The 21516-nt window shown below is 37.1% G+C and overlaps 1 protein-coding gene across 1 annotated transcript; it reads left to right on the top strand.

Annotated features, from left to right (window-relative positions):
• Positions 1-203: 203 nt before the first annotated feature.
• Positions 204-2926, top strand: LOC107819231 (uncharacterized). Its single transcript, XM_075227354.1, has 5 exons — positions 204-378; positions 447-1060; positions 2527-2618; positions 2667-2750; positions 2890-2926. Exons 1-5 carry the CDS (start codon positions 204-206, stop codon positions 2924-2926), a joined length of 1002 nt encoding a protein of 333 aa, XP_075083455.1.
• The last annotated feature ends 18590 nt before the right edge of the window (positions 2927-21516 follow it).

The following is a 21516-nucleotide window of genomic DNA, read 5'->3' as shown; positions in this document are numbered from 1 at the left end:
AAGCACTGGCGACAAAAGATATTTTTCTATTTGACTACCCTTAGCCTACATAGGTTTATTAAGGAAGATGTTCCATTCGTGCTAGAAGGAACTTTGGATAATGAACGCTTCTTTGTGACGGAGGCATGAAAGCATTCTAAAATTTTGTACAAGAATTATATTCTTAGCGGACTGGAGATGATCTGTATAACATCTATAGTAATATGAAGACGTCGAAAGAACTGTGGCCTGTATTTGAAAACAAATACAAAACTAAAGATGCCAGGTTGAATAAGTTTGTTGCCGCAAAATTTTTGGACTATAAAATGGTCGATGGCAAGTCCGTTATTACCCAAGTCCAAGAATTACAAGTAATTATTCATGATCTCCTGGCTGAAGGTATGATTAGAATTAATACCTTTTTGAAAGTATTAATTATATTATTAATAATACATTTTTCATTAAAGGTTTGTTCATCAATGAAGCATTCCAGGTTTCAGCTTTGATTGAGAAGTTGCCTCCTTTGTGGAAGGACTTCAAAAATTACTTGAAATACAAGCACAAGGAGATGTCGCTCGAAGATCTCATTGTTCGGTTGAGGATCAAAGAGGAATACAATGTTGCTGAAAAGAAGGTTCGTGGAAACTCAATAATAATGGGAGCAAACATTATTGAGGATGCTCCAAAAAATACTAAAAAGAGAAAGAAGCCTTCAGGACCAAACGTTAACCCAAGTAAGAAGAGGTTCAATGGAAATTGGTATAACTACGGGAAAGTTGAATACAAGTCTGTAGATTATCGTGCTCGAAAGAAAGACAAGAAGAAGGGTCAAGCAAACATGGTTAAAAAGAACGAGGATATTTATGACTTGTGTGCTATGATTTTTGAATGCAAATTGGTAGAAATTCTCATGGAATGGTGGATTGATTATGGAGCTACTCGCCATGTTTGTGTTGTTAGTGAAGCGTTTGCTACATATGCTACCGCTGGACTCGAAAAGACGCTTTCTATGCGAAATTCTGCAACAACCAAGATTGAAGGATGTGGAAAGATATTTCTGAAATTGACTTCTTGCAAGATGGTGACTCTGAACAACGTCCTTCATGTTCTTGGAACAAGGAAGAATTTAGTCTCTATGCACTTCTCGTCAAGAATGGGTTTAAGTGTGTTTTTAATCTATTAAGGTTGTAATAAGTAAGAATGAAATATTTGTAGGAAAATGTTACCTTATGTTGATACTCAATTTTGCCGTCGTGTTTATCATATATTTTTAAGTGTTTTAAATAATATTTGTAGAATATTTTCCTGCACTACTATCCCATGATATGTTTTAATTTTCAATATTTTATACCTTTATCAAATTACTATCATCGAAATTTTTCACAAATAATTTTATTCCATTTTCTGTTGGCTTTTTAAATTGATTTTAGAATTTTGATTGGTAAGTATATATTTATTATTCCTTTAAAACTATTTTTGAATTATTAATTGTCCAAATTAATCATCTACATTTTATGCATATTTTATAGTGTTTTACGTAATTTTTATACAATTATATTTGAATTTTTACACTATTTACAATAATAGCCTATATTTTACAAATACTTGCATTTATTGCATTATTTAGGTCAAAATAGCATTTTTTTTATATTTTACAATTTTCAGCCATTATTTTAAAGTATTAATTTGCATAAATAATATTTTTATATATTTATAAGCTTTTTTATTAATTTTATTCCTTTTATTTTTGCATGTTTTAATTCTTGCCCAAAATAAACCAAAACTTCGGACCTAAATGGTCCTAACACTAGGCCCAACTACCCCACACCCAAAACCAAATGACCCCTTGTCAAAAACCAGTCGGGACCCGTATCCTGACCTGCCCCATCTCCTTTAAATCCTGGTCATTGATCACAAATGATCAACATCCCACAACAACCCCTCCTCTATTTTTAATTACCCAACCCCCAAACCCTAATCCTTATTCACCCTCACTAGCCGCTCCTACATGCTCTCAACTCATCCCCTCTCTTCTGTAAAACCCTAGCCCCTTCACCACTCAACCCTTCTCCGATTCCGACTAGGAAATGGAATGACTCCACAATTCACTTACCATATTCGTATTACCTCACTATTATTCATGCGTTTGGGGTATTACTTAAGTACTTGCCCAATTTTGGCAAGTACTATCTCTCAAGATCGGACCAGAACAATGTCAATCTGTGGGATTTGGACAATATTTCGTATATATACATGTGAATGGGGACGATTCTTGCATTCACCCGCCGATTTGCAATCAAGAAACACTAATTAGGGTATGAAAATCAATTTCTTTCCTTTGCTGTGTGTTTTACTGTTGGCATACAATTTTCTTTTTCCTGTTTGTATATGTTTGATTCCTTCCCTTATTTGGTCGCCTAAATAGAATACTATATAAACCCCCCACCAATTCCTTTAAAAGGGACCAGAATGACAGCTCTCTCTTTCACTCACTTGTTCTATGGTGGTCCAATTCTCTGAAATTATTGTGTCTGGCTGAATGCCAAGGCCATCGTGATTGGTTCATTATCCTCATCCAGTGCAAGCAATGCTCAGAGCTCTTTTGAGGCTCTTGTGAACTCTGATGCACCAGATTTGAGGTTCTCATTGTTCTTTTTTGACTGTTGCTATTCTATCCATTTCTAAAGCTCTAATCTTTCTCATCTCTTTGATCGGTTAACTTGCAACTGGTTAGTATTCTTGACTCTCACAATTTCTATTCCCCTTTATACGTATGTGTGTTTTGTGTGCCAGTATCATCTGAACTTTTATGAATAAGCTTGATTTAGTCTCCCCAACAATTTGAACACTAATATTGTGTTATCGTTGTATGCTTTACTGTAATTATATTGTCCTAAAGATGTTTTGCAGTTCCATGCCTGCTAGTCTTAATTCAGGCTATGTCTAAGACTTTTAAGACAAGCCTCAACACATGTAGTTTATTCTCATCGTGTGCAATAGACTTGAATGATTTCTAAAATGGGTGTTTTCCATCTAGTTGATATGTTGTGATCATGTTGGCCCTGAATCGGTTTTTCTGTCTGTTATGCCTCCAGTATTGAGATAATGATTATGCCTTGCCTTAGATTTCTATGCTGAAACTTTCTTGTGGAAACTAATAACTGCTCAGAATTTGAACATGTTTTATTTTAGGAGTTTCATGCTAAGTCCTTCATGTGTTCATTTCTACTTATCAGAATTAGTCCTTAACTATATCCATCCTAGATTTTTTTATGCTGAATTGTTATCTATATGAGTTTTTATTTGGAATTTCATCATGACCTGTTTACCTTGAGTTTCATGCTAAATTTTTCAATAGGGGTTTATGTTTGACTATAGTATCAGTATTGACCATGTCTTCCCCTAGACGTTTATGCTAAGTCTTCCATGTATAAACTTCTACTTAGTTATCACATCAAAATTTAGTTCTGGATCATGTTTTTCTTGAACCCTTGTTTGTTACTCTTTGTGATTAAGTGCTGACTATTCTACGGTGTACATCCCTGTGGTGTTGTCACTTTGTATCATTCGATAAATCTAGAAAGCCGTCGTATGTGTATGAATCTCTATGTTCTGCATGTTGTATATGCCTGTAGGAATCCTTATATGGTTCTTAATGTGTCCTAATTAGGGTTTGAAAATTGATTTCTTTCCTTTGCCGAGCGTTTTACTATTTATATGCGATTTTTTCCCTTGTTTGTATCTGTTTGATTACTTTCTTTATTTGATCGCCTAAATCAAATACTATATAAACCCCTCCCCAATTCCCCTAAAAGGGACTGGAATGACGGCTGTCTCTTTCACTCACTATTCGCTTCCTCTGGTGATCTAGTTCTCCAAGGCCATCGTGATTGGCTCATTAGCCTCCTCTGGTGCAAGCAATGTTTGAAGCTCTTTCGAGGCTCTTGTGAACTCTAAAGCACCGGATTTAGGGTTCCCACTATTCGCTTTTGACTGTTTCTATTTGAGCCATTGTTGAAGCTCTAATCTTTCTCATCTCTTTACTCGTTTAACTTGAAACCGGTAAGGGTTCTTGACTTTCACGATTTTATTCCCTTTCTACTTATGTGTGTTATGTGTGCTAGTTTCATCTGAATTTTTATGAACAAGCATAATTTAGCCTCACCTGCAATTTGAACTCTAATATTATGCTATCGTTGTATGCTTTACTATAATTATATTTTCCTAATTATGTTTTGTAGTTCCATGCTCATTAGTCTCAAATCTGCCTAAGTCTAAGACTTTTAAGACATGCCTCAACACATGTAGTTTATTTTCACCGTCTGCAATAGACTTGAATGATTTATGAATTAAGTATTTGCCAACAAGTTAATATGATGTGATCATGTTGGCCATGAATTGGTAATTCTTCCTGTTATGTCTCCAGGATTGAGTTCATGATTATGCCTTGCCTTAGATTTCTATGTTGAAACTTTCTTGTGGAAACTAATATCTGCTCAAAATTTGAACATGTTTTTTAGAAGTTTCATGCTAAGTCCTTCATGTATGCATTTCTACTTATCAGAATTAGTCCTTAACTATACCATCCTAGATTTTTTATGATGAATCTTTATCTACAGGAGTTGCTATTTTGAATTGCATCGTGACCTGTTTACCTTGGGTATCATGCTAAATTTCTTTGTAGGAGTTTTTGTTTGACTATAGATTCAGTATTGAACATGTCTTCCCCTAGATTTTCATGCTAAGTCTTCCAAATATAAACTTCCACTTAGTTATCACATCAAAATCAGTTTTGGATCATGTTTGCCTTGAATCCCTATTTGTTACTCTATTGTGATTAAGTCCTGACTATTCTATGGTGTTCATCCCTGTGATGTTGTCACTTTGAATCATTTGATAAATTTGGAAAGCCATCGTATGTGTGTGAACCTATGTCTTTTGCATACTATAAATGCATGTAGGAATCCTTATGTCGCTCTCAAAATGTGTCCATGTTTATGTGTCTTTGGGTTGTTTATTTAGAAACTCCTACTCTTGTTAGTTGTAATGTTAAGAACAAGATGTGTGTATGCTCCTGCCAAGAACTTGAAATTATCTGGATGATTTGGTTTACATGGTTTGTCATTTGTGTCTTTGTGCTCTCATTAGATGTTAATGATAACGGGTGAACAAGGCTATTGTTTTTGTTGTTTGGGCATGGACTGGTGGGCCAGGTTTTGGTATTGGAAAGTATATTGTCGGCACCTAGAGTATGGTCTTGCTCGTCCACATATAGTTCTAAGTACATGTGAAGGCCTAGATATGCTACTGGGTTTTTCTTATCTGTAATTGAACCTCTAATTGTTTTCACTTGGGTATGTAATAAATTGTAAAGAAAATGATGGAGAAATTAGTTAAAAGGGGCTGGGGTATTTTAATTTTTACTTAAACGAGTAGAAAGCATGCCTATAGGGTCCAACTAATCTTACTTGCTACTTGTTTGCCATGTTCTATTTCTGTGCATTACTTGCTAATAGACAGCATGTCTGCAGGACGCTCAACTTGGCATGCTCGCTTAGAAATCATGATTTAACACTCTGAGTACTGTTAATCCAATACTTCCGATATGACTTATAACTTGTTTAAAAGACATGCCTATAAGTCAAACTTTGTGTTCACTTGTTTGAGTATTTACTCTTCCGCTTAGAAATCATGTATTAGGATATAACACTTTGTTATCATGCCTATAGGACTCTATGACAAACAATTGAAACTACTTGTGCTAATATGTTTTTCCACTGTGTTCTCTATACTTATCCACCTAGAGATCATGACTATAGGGTCCGTAAATGAGAATTCGCATCACTCAACTGCTGATTTGCCTAAAATCAGTCTAAACGCGATCGTCTAGAAATATTGCCTATAGGACTTAACAATTAAATCTGTTTGTTAATTACTTTGAAATGTAACTGTTCATCTTATAAGAGCATTTCGCTTGTCCATTTTGCTACTGCCTCTCGCTGTTGTTTGACAATTACTCGACGTGCATATGAATCTATGTGTGGAGGTAAACATGATCCCCTTTGTGCTAATTGTTGCCTTATATGAAGTCCTATTTGTTTCTATTTTGTGATGCCTAGTCTTTTAATTTTGAGCAGCCTAGGATGAGTCAAGAACCACCTATATAGAGGTCCAATGCCTCCTGGACCCTAAGCATGGTACATGTAGGCACAAGTAGGGTACGACCTAGAATTGAATTAGTGCACTTTAGGTTAACAACATAAAGATAGTAATCGGATAACTGGAGATGATAGTCTCTGCTTGCTGGATAATATGAGCAACCATTGCACTCATAAGGGTTGCGAAGTATTATTTATATTGCACAGGGTGATCCTTTAGGCTAAAAATCTTAGGACCCCCATCCCCCATTGTGTCTAATTGTTCCTTGTATATTTTGTTTGTTGGAAGCTAGATTTAACTAAGTTATACCTTGTAGGCTCCAAATAGTTGTACAATTTAGTTTATAAATAAAGTATCTTCTTCTGAATTATTCTTTTTGCATTATTTGTGTGTTATTTCTTCGATTATTTATTTCACTTAGAATAACCAATCGCTTACCCAAAACATTGCTCCTTTAGTTTAATAATAAACTCATTTGCATGCTCACTTAGAATAACTAGCTATAATTCGATAACTTCCACATAATATAGAATTCGGCAGGGAACCACAGTTGTGGAACTCGAAGCGTGCCTAAAACCTTCTCTTTGAGGTAATTTGAGCTCTTGCTCGATCTTTGGTGACGTTGACTAGCTAAAACATAGTTATTTTCAAATAGGTGCCCTAACACACCTTAAATCATTAGGTGTCGACTCTTCTCTTTTAATACTCGTTTAAAAGAGTTGTCACTTGTCAAAACCAACTTTCGTTAGAAAACAGGGTTCGACAGCATGGCGACTCTGTTCGGGATATACTTAGGCTTTTACCATGACAAATTTTTGCATGTGTAGGATTATTTATTAGATTGCTCTATTTGGTTTCTTTCATGTACCTCTATTTCCCTGTCCCTTTATTTGCTCGAAATTACTACACCATGAATCTCCCTTTTCACCTCTCCTCTATTTGCTTTATTGATTTAATTATGCTTTTCAAATTTGGTGAACCATGCTAACCATTTCCCTTGTCTTTTATTTTCCCTTTCATGCTTATTTTTATCGTATTATTTAATACTATTTTTATATGTTTTTTCTATGGAAAATTACTTGACTATATGTTATCGTTTTTTGAACATCATATTCCACTCATGCCTATTATCAACATAGTGGCACTTGATGAGTGTCCGCGCTATCCGAAAATACCCTTGTCAAATCGAAAAGGCTAATTAGCAGTAGACTAATCGATCATTGGTGCAGTCGACGGTCTGGTCCCTTTCCCTCTCAAGTCATCCGCTTGAGAGTACCGGTCTAGACCCTTTAGAAACCTACTCAGTTTAAAAATATGCATGTATCATGTAAAACCTAGGATGGATTAAATACCCATGGCGTATTAAATCCGTTTAGATAAACCTTATCCAAAGCCCAAAGGGATCTATACAATCTCGAGAGACACATTCATACTATGTGCATTACTTGGAGAAAATGTGCCATGTGTTGACTATTATCACTTAATCAACCAAATAAGGAGGGAGAAGGGCTAACTCTTTTTCTTCAATGCAGAAAATGAAGCACGACTATCACGAACCAAAACCCCAACCCATCATGATGGCGCCTAACACACTTGCTAGGTAAGCCGGCAATCATAAAACAACTAAACATTTGAGTAAAAAATGTTTCAATAAGCTCAACAACGGAAAATCTCATAAACATCTAATAAAAATAACTGAAATGCTACTACAACCACCCTAATATCTGGTGTCAACGAGTACATGAGCACTACTAAATATCAACATTAATCAAAAACTCTAGTACAACTGTTTGAGTAATAGAACATTACTGAAGGAAATAAAAGGAAACAGAGTCAAGGTCTGCAGACATCATAGAACCTACCTCAAAGTCTCCGAGCAGGTACTAGCACAAATCTAGTAATCACCACGTCCAAATGTACCTTGATCTGCACACAAAGTGTAGAGTGTAGTATGAGTACAACCAACCCCATGTACTCAATAAGTAACAGAAATAACCTTGAGCTGAAAGAAGTTACGAGCTCAGAAGGATAAAGTCGGAACCAATATAATGACAATACAAGTATAATAATGACAATGAAAATAAAGAACTCAGATAAATTTCTACAATCAGCTCGTTCAGGGTACAAAAATTTAGACATGCTTTCAAGTTCACAATTGAAGACCAACACTGATAAGAACATGTTAAGTATAGCTAGCATGAAGAATGGTACATCTCTATACCTATATGTCAAATATGCATGTCAAATGTATGATTTCACGGTGATATCCCAAAGTATTCACTCTCCCCGAAATACTCAATCTGTCTGCCAAATGCCTACACAATCCACACACAATCACTCAGCATTATACGGGTGCCTGGCGCTCACAGCTGGTATGTCAGACTCCGGAGGGGCGGATCCTGCTCAAACGCTAATATAAAGACAATAAGGAATGTTGTGGCGTGCAACCCAAACCACAATAATAAATAAGCCAATAAGGCATGGTGCGTCGTGCAGTTCGATCCACAATAACACTCATAACCCGGCTCTCAAGCCCACCTTAGTCATCAATCTCTTAGGTCTCAAGGTTCACAATCTCGTACTACTCAGCCCAAATAATAATAACATGTGATGTAACACAAAATGATAATAGAGACGGATATATGATAGACAAATGAAGGATCATTCATGACTGAGTACATAATTGTAGTTAAAGTAGATAACTCAAAACAATAGAAATAACCACACTAGGTATTAATAGAATAAGCATATAGCCTAAACATGATTTCTAACATGAATGAAAGTTCAATTACTCAAACACGTAAGGATTTCACGAATAGAACAAGACTTGATAACAACACGATACAAAAGAATCAATCGAATCATGATTACCATGGTGAATGCCCACAAGCCTTTCACCTAGCATATGCGTCACCTAAACACAATACAAATAACACGTTTTCCAGGGATAAATACCCTTAATTCCAAGTTTAGAAATATTATTTACCTAAAAATGCGCAACTCACTACTCCAACAAGCCATTGCCTCACGAATCTGCCTCCAAACGACTTGAATCTAGTCACAAACAACTTAGTATAATCAATACAAGCTCTAGGAATTGATTTCATAAGATAAAGCTAAGATCTTTAACCAAAATAAAAAGGTCAACCCAAAACGCCAACCCTAGGCTCGCACCTCGGAACCTGACAAAATTCATAAATTCTGGTTGTGCATTCGATTACAAGTCCAACCATACCAAAATCATCCAATTCCGACCTTAAAGCGACCTTCAAACCTCTATTTTCCATATTTGAAAAGTTTCCACAAAATTCCCCATTTCTTCACTTTAATTCACTAATTAGATGCTAAAACTAAAGATGGGATCATGAAATACTAACGAATCCGAGTAAAAAATACGTACCCCGATCAAAATCTTGAAAATCCCCTCCAAACTCTCCCAAAACCGAGCTCTACTACTCAAAATATGAAATAATACTCTAACCCTTGATTTGGGGTTTTAACACTTTGTCTAGTTCCTTCCTTTTCGCGAACGCGGAAGATGCCTCGCGTTCGCGAAGCACAAATCTCCTCAATTGCAAAATTCCTCCTTTGTGAACGTGACAACCCAGTCGTGAACACGAACACCATTGATCCCATGCCTACGCGAACGTGATACCTCTCTCGGCTCGTGATCGCGATGCACAGCCTCCTCAAGCCTTCGCGAACATGACCCCTGTGTCAAGAATACGAATAGAAAAACTCACCAGCCATCAATAACCCAATGCGAATGCGACCCCTAGGTCGCGAATGCAAAGAAGAGTACACCAGATATAAGATCAATATTACTTTCTCTCCTTGACGTCGTGTCTGCATAATGTTCTGGAATCGTAGCATATCAGTAGGATTCGAATAAGTGTAATTCCATTCCTTTCTCACTTTTATCACATTCTTCCTTTACCATTCTATAGTTACTAGAACCACTTAATTCTGACTTAATGCCACATCAATCCATATTCCCCCCCTTTAGGGGAGTACTAAGATTTAGCACTGCGACGATCTACCTGTAGACATTTTACCTCTTCATCTTTGGCGTCTTCTCACATCATCGATGACCCTTACTCGCCTCGCAGAAATCCTTCTGTACCAAGGATAACGAAATTCCTTACTTGTGAGGGTGACACTTAGTGTAATTGGCACATACAGTCCCTTAAGCTTAACTTTTCTCACCTTGCTTTCTTTAGGGAAGCGTCTTCCTGAATGACCTTTAAAGGGTATTCTTCTGTCATCCATTCTATTGTCACCGAGACGCAATCTCTGAAATTCTCATGATGCCGACTATTACTCAGTCCCTAGATCATGCTTAGTTTATCTTGTTCATCAGTCCATGCCAATTTCTTTTTACTCTGGGGTCTAATGTTTCCTATTGGTAGTCGCGTTGGAGTCACAAACGTATTTCTCGAAGTGAGGATATGACTTTATGGCCTATACTCTTTTGTTGTCTCAAGGCCTGTCACCTCTCATCCTTTCCTTCACTTGACTATAAATTCTATAATACTGTCATCATTTTGATCTACCGTTGTCATACATGTATCACATCTTATTCATAATACTTCATTAACTCTCTTCTCATTCCCCGCTAACATTTATGTTTATCACTTTATTCTGAAAACTCGAACAAGGCATTCTTTCTCCACTAGGGACGGGAGCTATACTAAGGTAATATTTATCCCTTCAAGGCTTCCAGTGCCTATCTGTGTAGTATTTATATCTAGCTGTACTAATTTAGAGTGCACCATCTGGGTGTCTCACAAGGAGATCTATTGTCACATTTGCAATATCCTTCGGAAATGTCAACTAATGCAAACAATCAATTCACCATTTTGGGTTACTCTAACCCCAACCGGATTCTGATATCCCATCCCTCTCTTAAACTACACCTATTAGCTTTCATATGGCATAATTGAGATGGGTGTGGTTGATTGTACAAACCTCTATTACTATTGAAAGTAACTCGGATTTCTTATATTTCTCGGCTTGAATTGTAAATACTGTTAATCTTCATTAACTGGGTACCTCGTACCCTTCTTCACCTTGCTTCTTTTACTTGCTCAAACTTGTGTCTATCTTCCGATTCTCTCATTCCTTTTTACCATACGAGGGGATAGATATTATTTTCTTAAGGCTCCTTATCAAGAAGCTTACACGTCTTAGTACACATGTTATGCCGAAGACCTCACATTTATTCATTATAAGCATGATGTAAAATCGAGTTCCTCTGACTCAACTCTTCCACAGCCATATTCAATCTCTTACCAGCTGTCTTTTGGATGCAGGTATTGTCTTATTACGAATAAAATAAAGTTAGGAATTTTGATGCTTATAAGTGAGCTCTACCATACGATCTAGAATAATAAGAAATAGTGACAATCCAAAATGCCCTGTAGCCTCCTGCTTATAAGTGTGGTGCATGACACACACATAAACAAGACTCTACTAGACACAGCTTATAGACTCCCTAGGACAGAACTACTCTGATACCACTTTTGTCACGACCCAAACCGATGGGCCGCTACGGGCACCCCGTACCTTACTCAACCGAGTACCAACGTAACGTATCTTTCTTATTACATCATCATGTACATGTGACATACGGGCCTAATAGGCCAACATCATCATTTATAAACTCAAAACATAGGCCGACAAGGTCGTACAATCTTTCACGTACACGACATATATCTACAAGCCTCTAAGAGTACATAAATGTCATAAAGGTCGGGACAGGGCCCCACCATACTAATCAGTACATGTCCTAATCATACTGACCACATAAGCAACTCTGAATGGAGTGCACCAACATCTTCCGCTGAGCTGATCGCCTAGTTGGAGGACTCTCGACATGTCTATCGAGACCTGCGGGCATGAAACGCAGCGTCCCCAGGCAAAAGGGATGTCAGTACAAATAATGTACAGAGTATGTAAGGAATGAAAATTGGTAAATAATAGACATGAGAGAAACATGGAGTAAAAGACTCGACATGTACGTCTACATAGATCTGTGAATCATTTCATTTTTGTAATGTCATGCATATGTATATAAATGTCATATCATGCATTTGTATATGTGTTCATAGCATCATCAAGCATATGAGGGCATCCCATCATATTATTTCGGCCACTGTGGGCAAATCATCAACGTATACCAGCAGATCAGGTGGTGGTGCATATATAACGCCGTAACCTTTTTCCATATCCCATATACATATAATATACATATATACGCGTATATAATGCCATCTAGTCATGGGTCAATGAACATGTATAAATGCATGAAATGCATAAGAAATATGTCAATAAAATCTCTTGGAATGTAATAGGACCATTAAGCCTTTCGGATAAACTTTATCAAATATGTATTTTTCTGAGACCCATGAACAGAAGATATAATAAAAATTCACATGGGGAATCAATAATATAGACACCCCTAATACTTCTATGAATAGAGTCATTTATGAAAATTGTGCGTTTACTCGTTTCGTTTGTATCGTATGGATCGTGCCAAAAAGAAAGAAGGGATAGCTTCAACATACCTGGAGTAGGGAAAACTCCGTATGATATTCTTGAAAAAGGTTGCACCGTACTCCTTTAGAACCGCAAAAGTTTACGTTCCTACGGTTCTAACAATTCTCGTTGGAATTGTTTGGTTGCAAGAAGTTTGGTTGAAATCTCGAAAGAACTGCTTGAAAAAATCAAGTTGTTAAGGTGCTTAAGGAATTTTCTCACTTGAATTCTTGAATCCTTTGCGTGAATATATGTTACTTTTCTCTTGAATTAGAAAGGTAAATTGTATGAAAATCCGTATGAATTCTTGAAGGATTTTATGTTATGACTAAAGACTAAGCCACATATTAATAAATATGCCACCTTTCCACTCAATTGTACGAGTCATAATATGGACAAGGCCTTGCTGCCAAGTGACATCCTTTGGTCTTTATCCAAAAGACCTTAATTAACCATCCACCAACTCCCTAATCAATTTATTAATTCCCCACTAATCAGATATTTAACCAATTACCCATATAATTAAGAATTATCTCAAATTACTTAAAATACTACTCACTTTTAACACACTCCATACACCTTACTATCATGGCCATGACCATATTTTATCCCAAATCGACAACCTTCAATGAAACTCATTTTCCTTGATTCATTTACCCTTTATCCTTCACGGCACTTACTTATCGTTTGTTATAAAATAGCATAAATGCATATAACCTCAAGAAAATCTCATCCCCGAGCTTACGTCGGTTAACTTACGACGAAACTTTAACGTATAAACATGTGTGATGTAACATATCATTTTCGAGCTTTCATCAATTTATTTATGGCATACTTTCATGTATGAAAATATGGGGTGTAACAACCATAATACTTCTGGAGCATAGAAACATGAAACACTGGTGAACACCCGATAGACTAGGTGGCAATGCAAGCTTGTAGGCCACCTCTCCAACTCTTTCAAGCACCTAAAAAGGACCGATATACTGAGGGCTCAACTTGCCCTTATTCCCAAACCTCATCACACCCTCCATGGGAAAAACTCTGAGCAATACATTCTCTCCCACCATATATGCAACATCACAAACCATCCAATCAGCGTAACTCTTCTGTCTAGACTGTGCCGTACGAAGCCGATCCTGAATCGACTTGACTTTTTCCAAGGCATCTCAAACTAGATCAATGCCCAACAACCTAGCCTCTTCCGGCTCAAACCAACCAACTGGATATCAACACCACCTCCCATATAAGGCCTCATATGGAGCCATAAAAATACTTGATTGGTAGTTGTTTTTGTAGGCAAACTCTGCAATCGGCAGAAACTGATCCCAAGAACCCCTGAAATCCATAACACAAGAGCGTACATACCCTCCAAGATCTGAATGGTATGGTCGTATTGTCTGTCCATTTGGGGATGGAATGTTGTACTCAAGTCAACCCGTGTGCCCAACTCTTGTTGCACTGCTCTCCAAAACTACAATGTGAATTGCGTGCCCGGATCAGAAATAATGGACACCGGCACATCATTAAGACGAACAATCTTGCGGATATAGATCTGAGCCAGCCACTCTAAATAACAGGTAGTCACAACCGGAATGCAATGTACGAACAAAGTCAACCGGTCCACAATCACCCAAACTGCATCAAATTTCTTCAAAGTTTGTGAGAGCCCAAGAACGAAGTCCATGGTAAAATGCTCCTATTTACATTCGGGAATCTCATGTCTCTGAAGCAACCTGCACGGCCTTTGATGCTCGTACTTCGCCTGTTGATAGTTCAAGCACCGAGACACATACTCCACTATATCTTTATTCATTCTTGTCCACCAATAGTGATGCCTCAAGTACAGATACATCTTGGCGGCACCCAGATGAATGGAATACCACAAACTGTGGGCCTCTTCAAGAATTAGCTCGCGCAACTCATCCACATTGGGCACACAAATCCGACCCTGCATCCGCAATATCCCATCATCTCCAAGAGAAACCTCATTGCACTATGTCGCCAAACTGACGCTCTCTGATGCTCTCATACAAAGAAGACCGAGAAACTGACGAGCTAAAAACACAACACTAAAATTATGCTCGCTAGTCGATTATAGTATAGAAAATATCGTATCCACAAGGATTAGATTTAAACAGTGTTTTCGTAGTTTCTAGTTTTAATTGCTATCCAAGATGATCAACAATTTAGAGTGGTGTGAATTAAAACTAAAATTTACTAAAAGTCTAAATTATTATCTAATGACAATTGCAACAAGAGTAAGCAAACAAAGATATCAATGGGAGAAAATATGGGTTGATTGGATAGGTGCAAGACACTGTTTTGGGAATTAACTCTAGTTACTTCACTTTATGGTTCAAGTGAGTCTCTCGAATTCACTCTATTATTAGTTCGAATGTTCAGTAGAAACTCCTCTCTCACTTAAGTCTCAGCCTCACAATATAAACTAAGCTAAGCTCAGTGAAGATATGCAAGAATTCATAGCGGGTTAATCTTTAGGTGAACCTCTTCCGATTATTCTCCTAACTAGGTCTAAACAATAATTCAAATAGCCTCTTTCGTTACTAAGAAGAATCAACAAAATTCAACCAACAAGATAATGCAAAACATCACAAATTATGTCTCTTTCGATTACATAAACATGTGAATATATATGCAACAATAAAAATACCCAAAACGATTCAATACATAAAACTAGTGTTAGTATCCACAAACAATTCTTAAAACACCAAATCCATTAATCCCTAAGGAAGAATTACTCCGTAGACATAGAGTAATTCATCACAATTAAGTTTAAAGTAAAGCAAAAATATAAAACAATCCAAACCCTTGTCTTGAGTTGGGATTGAATGATTGATTCCTTGTGCTCTTCCTTCTCTAACTTCTCCTTAGCCTCCTTAGGTCTTAGATGTATCAAAAGTCCTCAAAATAATGCTTTTCTATATATATATACCAAGTAGGGTCGGGCCCAAACAAATACACCTTCTCCTACATGAAAAAGGACACTTTTCCGGAGTTGGATGTGCGCGGTTGTGCACCTGGAAGTGTGCCCGCACACCTGGCCGCGCACTTTTCACACTGTTCTGCCCCGTATGCGCGGTTAGTGCGCGGCTGCGCACTTTGCACCCTGTTTTGTTGGGAATTTGAAAACAAGTAAAACGTAAAAGTTGTAGCCCTTTGCATTAACTTTCCAAACATATATTGTGGAGCCCAAACGGAGTTCCAAGCGAAAGGTTATGTGTATTTTACTAGAAACTATACAATATGCCTGCACGATTCTTCATTTCGTTCCAATATCATCTATTGATCCCCGAACACGATCACGGCTTAATTTCTTGGGCTTTTACCCAGATTGCAAAGCTCAAAATCACTTGAATTCATTCCATAACATCTACATAGCTCAAAATTACTCCTACAAGCCATAAAACACACAATTAGTACAAAACATTAGCGATTAAAGCTTAAACTCAACTAAAGTGCAGTAAATTGGAATGTAGTAATCGACTGAAATATGAGAATATAGCCTACCATCAACACTCCACACTTAAAACTATTGCTCGTCCTTGATCAATCAAACCACACTTTATATAGACACAACCTTACTCAGCAACTCTCCTAACTCATCACACAAAGAATATTTAAAATAGACCAAGCACAATAGTATAACATCTTCACCTCAAGATTTGACTTACAAGTGCCACGCATTATTCACAACTCACTCACTTACTCTAACATAGAGGTCAATGATATTACCTTTCCTTCATGAATCATGTGCCCTTACACAACAAAAGAGAATAGCTCCATGCACAATAAAAATTAAGAACAATCAGGTACTCAAGATAAAGAGAATTCACTCACTCTCAGAAACAACATTCATATGCCACAAAATATGAACCATAGGCTTGACCGTAGTGTACTACTCTACTAATTGAGCTCATTCAGTCAAGGATCAAGTAGGACTTTTATTGGTTGTAATGTAGGCTGCGGGACGGGTAGGATACATTTATATATAAGAGTGACTACACCTCCCTAAGCACCTTAATACATACACTTTAATATTCAAAACCCCACACTTATGTCAAACCATACTCCACCTTGATATAAACATGCATTAACTCCCCAAATTATTTAAGCACCATTACATCAAGAGTTACCACTTATCAATGAATCTCGTTCACAACAATACAGCTATTTTTTTATTTCTCTTTTTTTTTTCTCAATTCAAGTGACTCTTACTTTTTTCAAAACATTGCACCATTCTCCTTATTTCAATAGTTCCACTCAAAAGCCAAACCTACTACCCCACACTTCAACTTTTACAAAGTTCATAACAATTTTAAGTGCTCATGGGAAGTAAATAGTTCAAATAGATGGTCAATTCAAACAAATGGGTAAGGCTTGTAATGTGGTTGCTAAAGAAACAGGATTATAGGCTCAAAGGGGTTAACTAAGATACATAACAGTTAGGTGGGTAAAAGTATATCTGGCTCAATAAAGAAATGCCTATCACTTCCAAAACTAAACAAGACTACTATTTTGCTTTGCAAACACACGGGGGAAGTTCTAGACATCAAATGCAATGTAAAAAATCATACAAACCGCACACACACATGACATATAACTCCATCAAGATTAGATCATCAAGACACTCTAGTCAAAGCAGTCAAGCAAAGTTAAGATCATACAGTTTAATGTACTTATACAAGAGTCAAAAACTGAGCCTAAGCGCCAAACCCAATGCACTCACTATTCTCAAGGCTTAATAAAGTCAAGAGACATTGTCTTCAATTCAATTCATAGCACAAGGTTTCTCTACCCCTAAAAACAAAAACTAACTACACTCGGTTCAAATAAAACCCTTGGAAAAGAACACTGACACAAAGAAAAACCAAGGGGGAATTCATACACTAACTACAAATGAAAATATTTTTGTCTTTTTATTTTGACTTAATTCCCTCAAGAAACCCGTCGAATGATATCCATTATTGGGAAAAGACAAAAAATTTAAATGTTTTTATGGATTTTCAATATTTCTAACTACTAAAAATAAAAACTAACACATATACATACAACATACAAATATCCCCCACTCCACACTTTAAGTTGTGGTATGTCCCCATGACACACAATTAAAAAGCATAAAGTAGAGGAAACTTCCCTGAATCTCTAGTCGTGGTTTGAATCAAAGTCGGACTCCATTCCACAGGCCCGAACTAGTGCACACATACATACAAACAACGTTTTCTCAGCCTTCTTGGGGTATACCCCACACTTGTCTTTATCAATCACTGGAGTCTTCTATTTTGAACTCTTCACCTTCCACTCAACACTTGCAGCTGGCTTCTCCTTTTTCACCCTAGTTGCTACATTCATCTCAAACGTCACCGTCTCCTCACCCACTCTAAGCATGCGTTTTCTATCATGTATATCCAGTATAGCTCTACCCATTTCTAAAAATGGTCTTCCTAGGATGAGGGGAACCTCCTTGTTCTCCTCCATATTCACCACTATGAAATCTACAGGAAATACGAACTTATCCACCCACACCAAAACATCTTCTACTATCCCTTCGGGTTTTAAAGTCGTTTGGTCTGCCAACTGCAAAGATATTGGCACCGACCTTATCTCTCCAATCTCCTTCTCCAGTTTCTTGTAAATAGACAATGGCATTAGATTAGTTGAGGCACCAGAGTCACATAAAGATTTATCAAAGTTAAGAGTTCCCAAAGAGCAAGGGATAGTAAAACTCCCTGGATCTCCACTTTTGTGGGAGTTTATTTTGCAATATTGCACTACAATGCTCTGTGAGCTTGACCACTGAGGTCTCTTCTATATTGCTCTTCTTTGTAAGGATCTCCTTCAAGAACTTTACATAAGCTGGCATTTGTGAGAGAACATCAGTGAATGGCAGGTTTATATTAACCTGTATTAGCATGTCTAAAAATCTCTCAAACTACTTGTCTAGCTTTTCTCTATAGAGCTTTTGAGGAAAAGGTAGAGCATGCATGTGCTTGCTCTCTTTATTAGTGTCCTCCCTTCTTGAAGTTTCCTCCTTTTTATTTTTCTCAACTCCCTTCTTGCCTTTCTTCTTCTCAGTCTTTTTATCATTATCTTCAATTTTCAGCTCCTTCCCACTTTCTTTTTTAGGCGCAGCTTCTTTTTGAATTGGAGTGGGATCCTTCAACACTTGTTCGCTTCACAAGGTCACAACATTTACTGTTTCTTTGGGATTCTTTTCAGTATCAGCATGGAGAGTACCTGGGATTCTCTAAGATAATACAGTTACAATTTGTCCCACTTGTCTCTCCAAGTTATGCAAACCTGTTCTAAGTTCTTTAAAAGATTCCCCATGAGCATCTAATCTTTCATCAGTCTTGACAATGTAGGATTTCATTAGATCTTCTAACCCAGACTGAATTGGCTGTTGAGGTTGAAACTACGGCCTCTACTGATTCACAAAACTAGGAGCTCCTTGAAATTTAGAGTTATTTTGTTTCCATGAATATGTTGTACCCCCAGGTGAACTCCATGAAAAACCGGGTTGCTTCTGACCCATTGCATTGAAATTGTAATTACCCACAGCATTAACTTCCTCCACTGAAGCTTGACACTCATGAGTAGGGTTTCCTCTTCCACATATGTCACATGCTACATGAGGCTCATTATGTATTGAAGCTAAGGTTAGCTTCCTTATTTCTTTTGCCATGGCATCAAGTTGTACCTACACTGATGTGTTAGTATCAACTTACTAAACACCAATTGATCTTCTTCTTCCAACAATCTCTGGGGGCCACTGATTTGCATCTTCAGATAACTCATCTAGAATAGTGACTATCTCCTCTGGAGTTTTCTTCATTAACAGACCTCCAGCTGCATTGCTCAATGTTCTGCATGAAGTTGGTGTCAATCCATCCCAAAAATCTTGGAGTTGTATCCAGAGTTCTATTCCGCTGTGTTGACACTTTCGCACTATCTCCTTAAACCTCTCCCAAGCTTCAAACACAATTTCAGTCTCATTCTACTAGAAGTTGTGGATTTCTCTTCTAAACTTGCCCATTTTAGCTGAGGAGAAATATTTAGCAAGAAACTTTGAGGTCATCTCCTCCCATGTTCTAATTGATCCCTGGGGCAAGTTTCGAAGCTAGTGCTTTGCATCATCTTTCATAGTGAAGGGAAATGCCCTTAAGTACATTGCATCTTATGACATACCATTGTATTGAAAGGTGTTCATGATCTCTTCGAAGTCCATTAGATGATTGTCTGGATCTTCATGAATCTTTCCTCTGAAGACACAATTATTTTGGAAGGTTTGAAGTAACCCTTGAGGTGGTCTCCTACTGGATAAACCTTGGTTGTAAACTGGTCTAGCATAATCACCAAGTGGTCTCCCTTCACCGGGAGCTACGTTTCCGAACTGCTCTGCACCCACGGGCTGATTCTTATCTATTCTTCAAGCTCTCTCCTCCTCGTAAGCAATTTGTGCATCTCAGAGTGCTACTTCTTCATCATCTCTTGCAGCCTTCTCTCTAAGTTGGACTGCCTCTCTCGCAGCCAAATCAACATTATATCATCTCCCTCCATTTATTCTTTGGTTGAGGATTGCCCAGCCATTTCTATATTCTCAGAGAGATTTCTTTCCTTCCTCAACTATCGCAGATGTTTCTCAATTTCTGGTTCGTATAGTTGCAATTCTTTCCCAGATGATCGGGTCAAGCACCAATCTAACTTGTAGCCTGCGCACAGTCAAAGAACACCAAAATGTAAAAATATAAAAATAAAATGAAAAGAAAAAGAAAAATTCCTAAATTAGCACTACAAACTATTTCAAACACTATTGATTGCCAATCTCCGGCAACGACGCCAAAATTTGATGAGCTAAAAACACAACACTAGATTTATGCTCGCTAGTCGAATATAGTATAGAAAATATCGTATCCACATGGATTGGATTTAAACAGTGTTTTCGTATCTTCTAGTTTTAATTGCTATCCAAGATGATCAACAATTTAGAGTTGTGTGAATTAAAACTAAAATTTAATAAAAGTCTAAACTATTGGCTAATGAAAATCGCAACAAGCGTAAGAAAGAAGATATCAATATGAGAAAATAGGGGTTGATTGGATATGCGCAAGATACTTATTTGGGAATTAACTCTAGTTACTTCACTCTATGTTTCAAGTGAGTCTCTCGAATTCACTCTATTATTAGTTCGAACGTTCAGTAAAAACTCATCTCTCGATTAAGTCTCAATCTCACAATATAAACTAAGTTAAGCTCAGTGAAGATATGTAAGAATTCGTAGCGGGTTAATCTTTAGGAGATCCTCTTTCGATTATTCTCCTAACTATGTCTATACAATAATTCAACTAGCCTCTTTCGATTATTAAGAAGAATCAACGAATTCAACCAACAAGATAATGCAAAACATCACAAATTATGCCTCTTTCGATTATATAAACATGTGAACATATATGCAACAATAAAAACACCCAAAATGATTCAATACATAAAACTAGAGTTAATATCCACAAACAATTCTCAAAACAACAAATCCATCAATCCCTAAGGAAGAATTACTCCATAGACATGGAGTAATTCATCACAATTAAGTTTAAAGTAAAGAAAAAACATAAAACAATCCAAACCCTTGTCTTGAGTTGGTATTGAATGATGGATTCTGTGTGCTCTTCATTCTCCAACTTCTCCTTAGCCTCCTTAGGTCTTAGATGTGTCAAAAGTCCTCAAAATACCATTTTTCTATGTATATATACCAAGTAGGGTCGGGATCAACAAATACACCTTCTCCTACGCGAAAAAGGACACTTTTCCAGAGTTGGA

The sequence above is a fragment of the Nicotiana tabacum genome, chromosome 12 (genome assembly GCF_000715075.1).
Source record: "Nicotiana tabacum cultivar K326 chromosome 12, ASM71507v2, whole genome shotgun sequence".
Lineage (NCBI taxonomy): Eukaryota > Viridiplantae > Streptophyta > Magnoliopsida > Solanales > Solanaceae > Nicotiana > Nicotiana tabacum.
This window is presented reverse-complemented; position numbering and strand designations above follow the sequence as displayed.

What these genes read in the sequence shown, in the direction of transcription:
- LOC107819231 (XM_075227354.1), top strand. Translation starts at nt 204, where the DNA reads ATGAAGACGTCGAAAGAACTGTGGCCTGTATTTGAAAACAAATACAAA. An exon ending in TCATGATCTCCTGGCTGAAG is followed by an intron (nt 379 to 446) that starts GTATGATTAGAA and finishes TTTTCATTAAAG; the next exon opens with GTTTGTTCATCAATGAAGCA. An exon ending in TCTGATGCACCAGATTTGAG is followed by an intron (nt 2,619 to 2,666) that starts GTTCTCATTGTT and finishes CCATTTCTAAAG; the next exon opens with CTCTAATCTTTCTCATCTCT.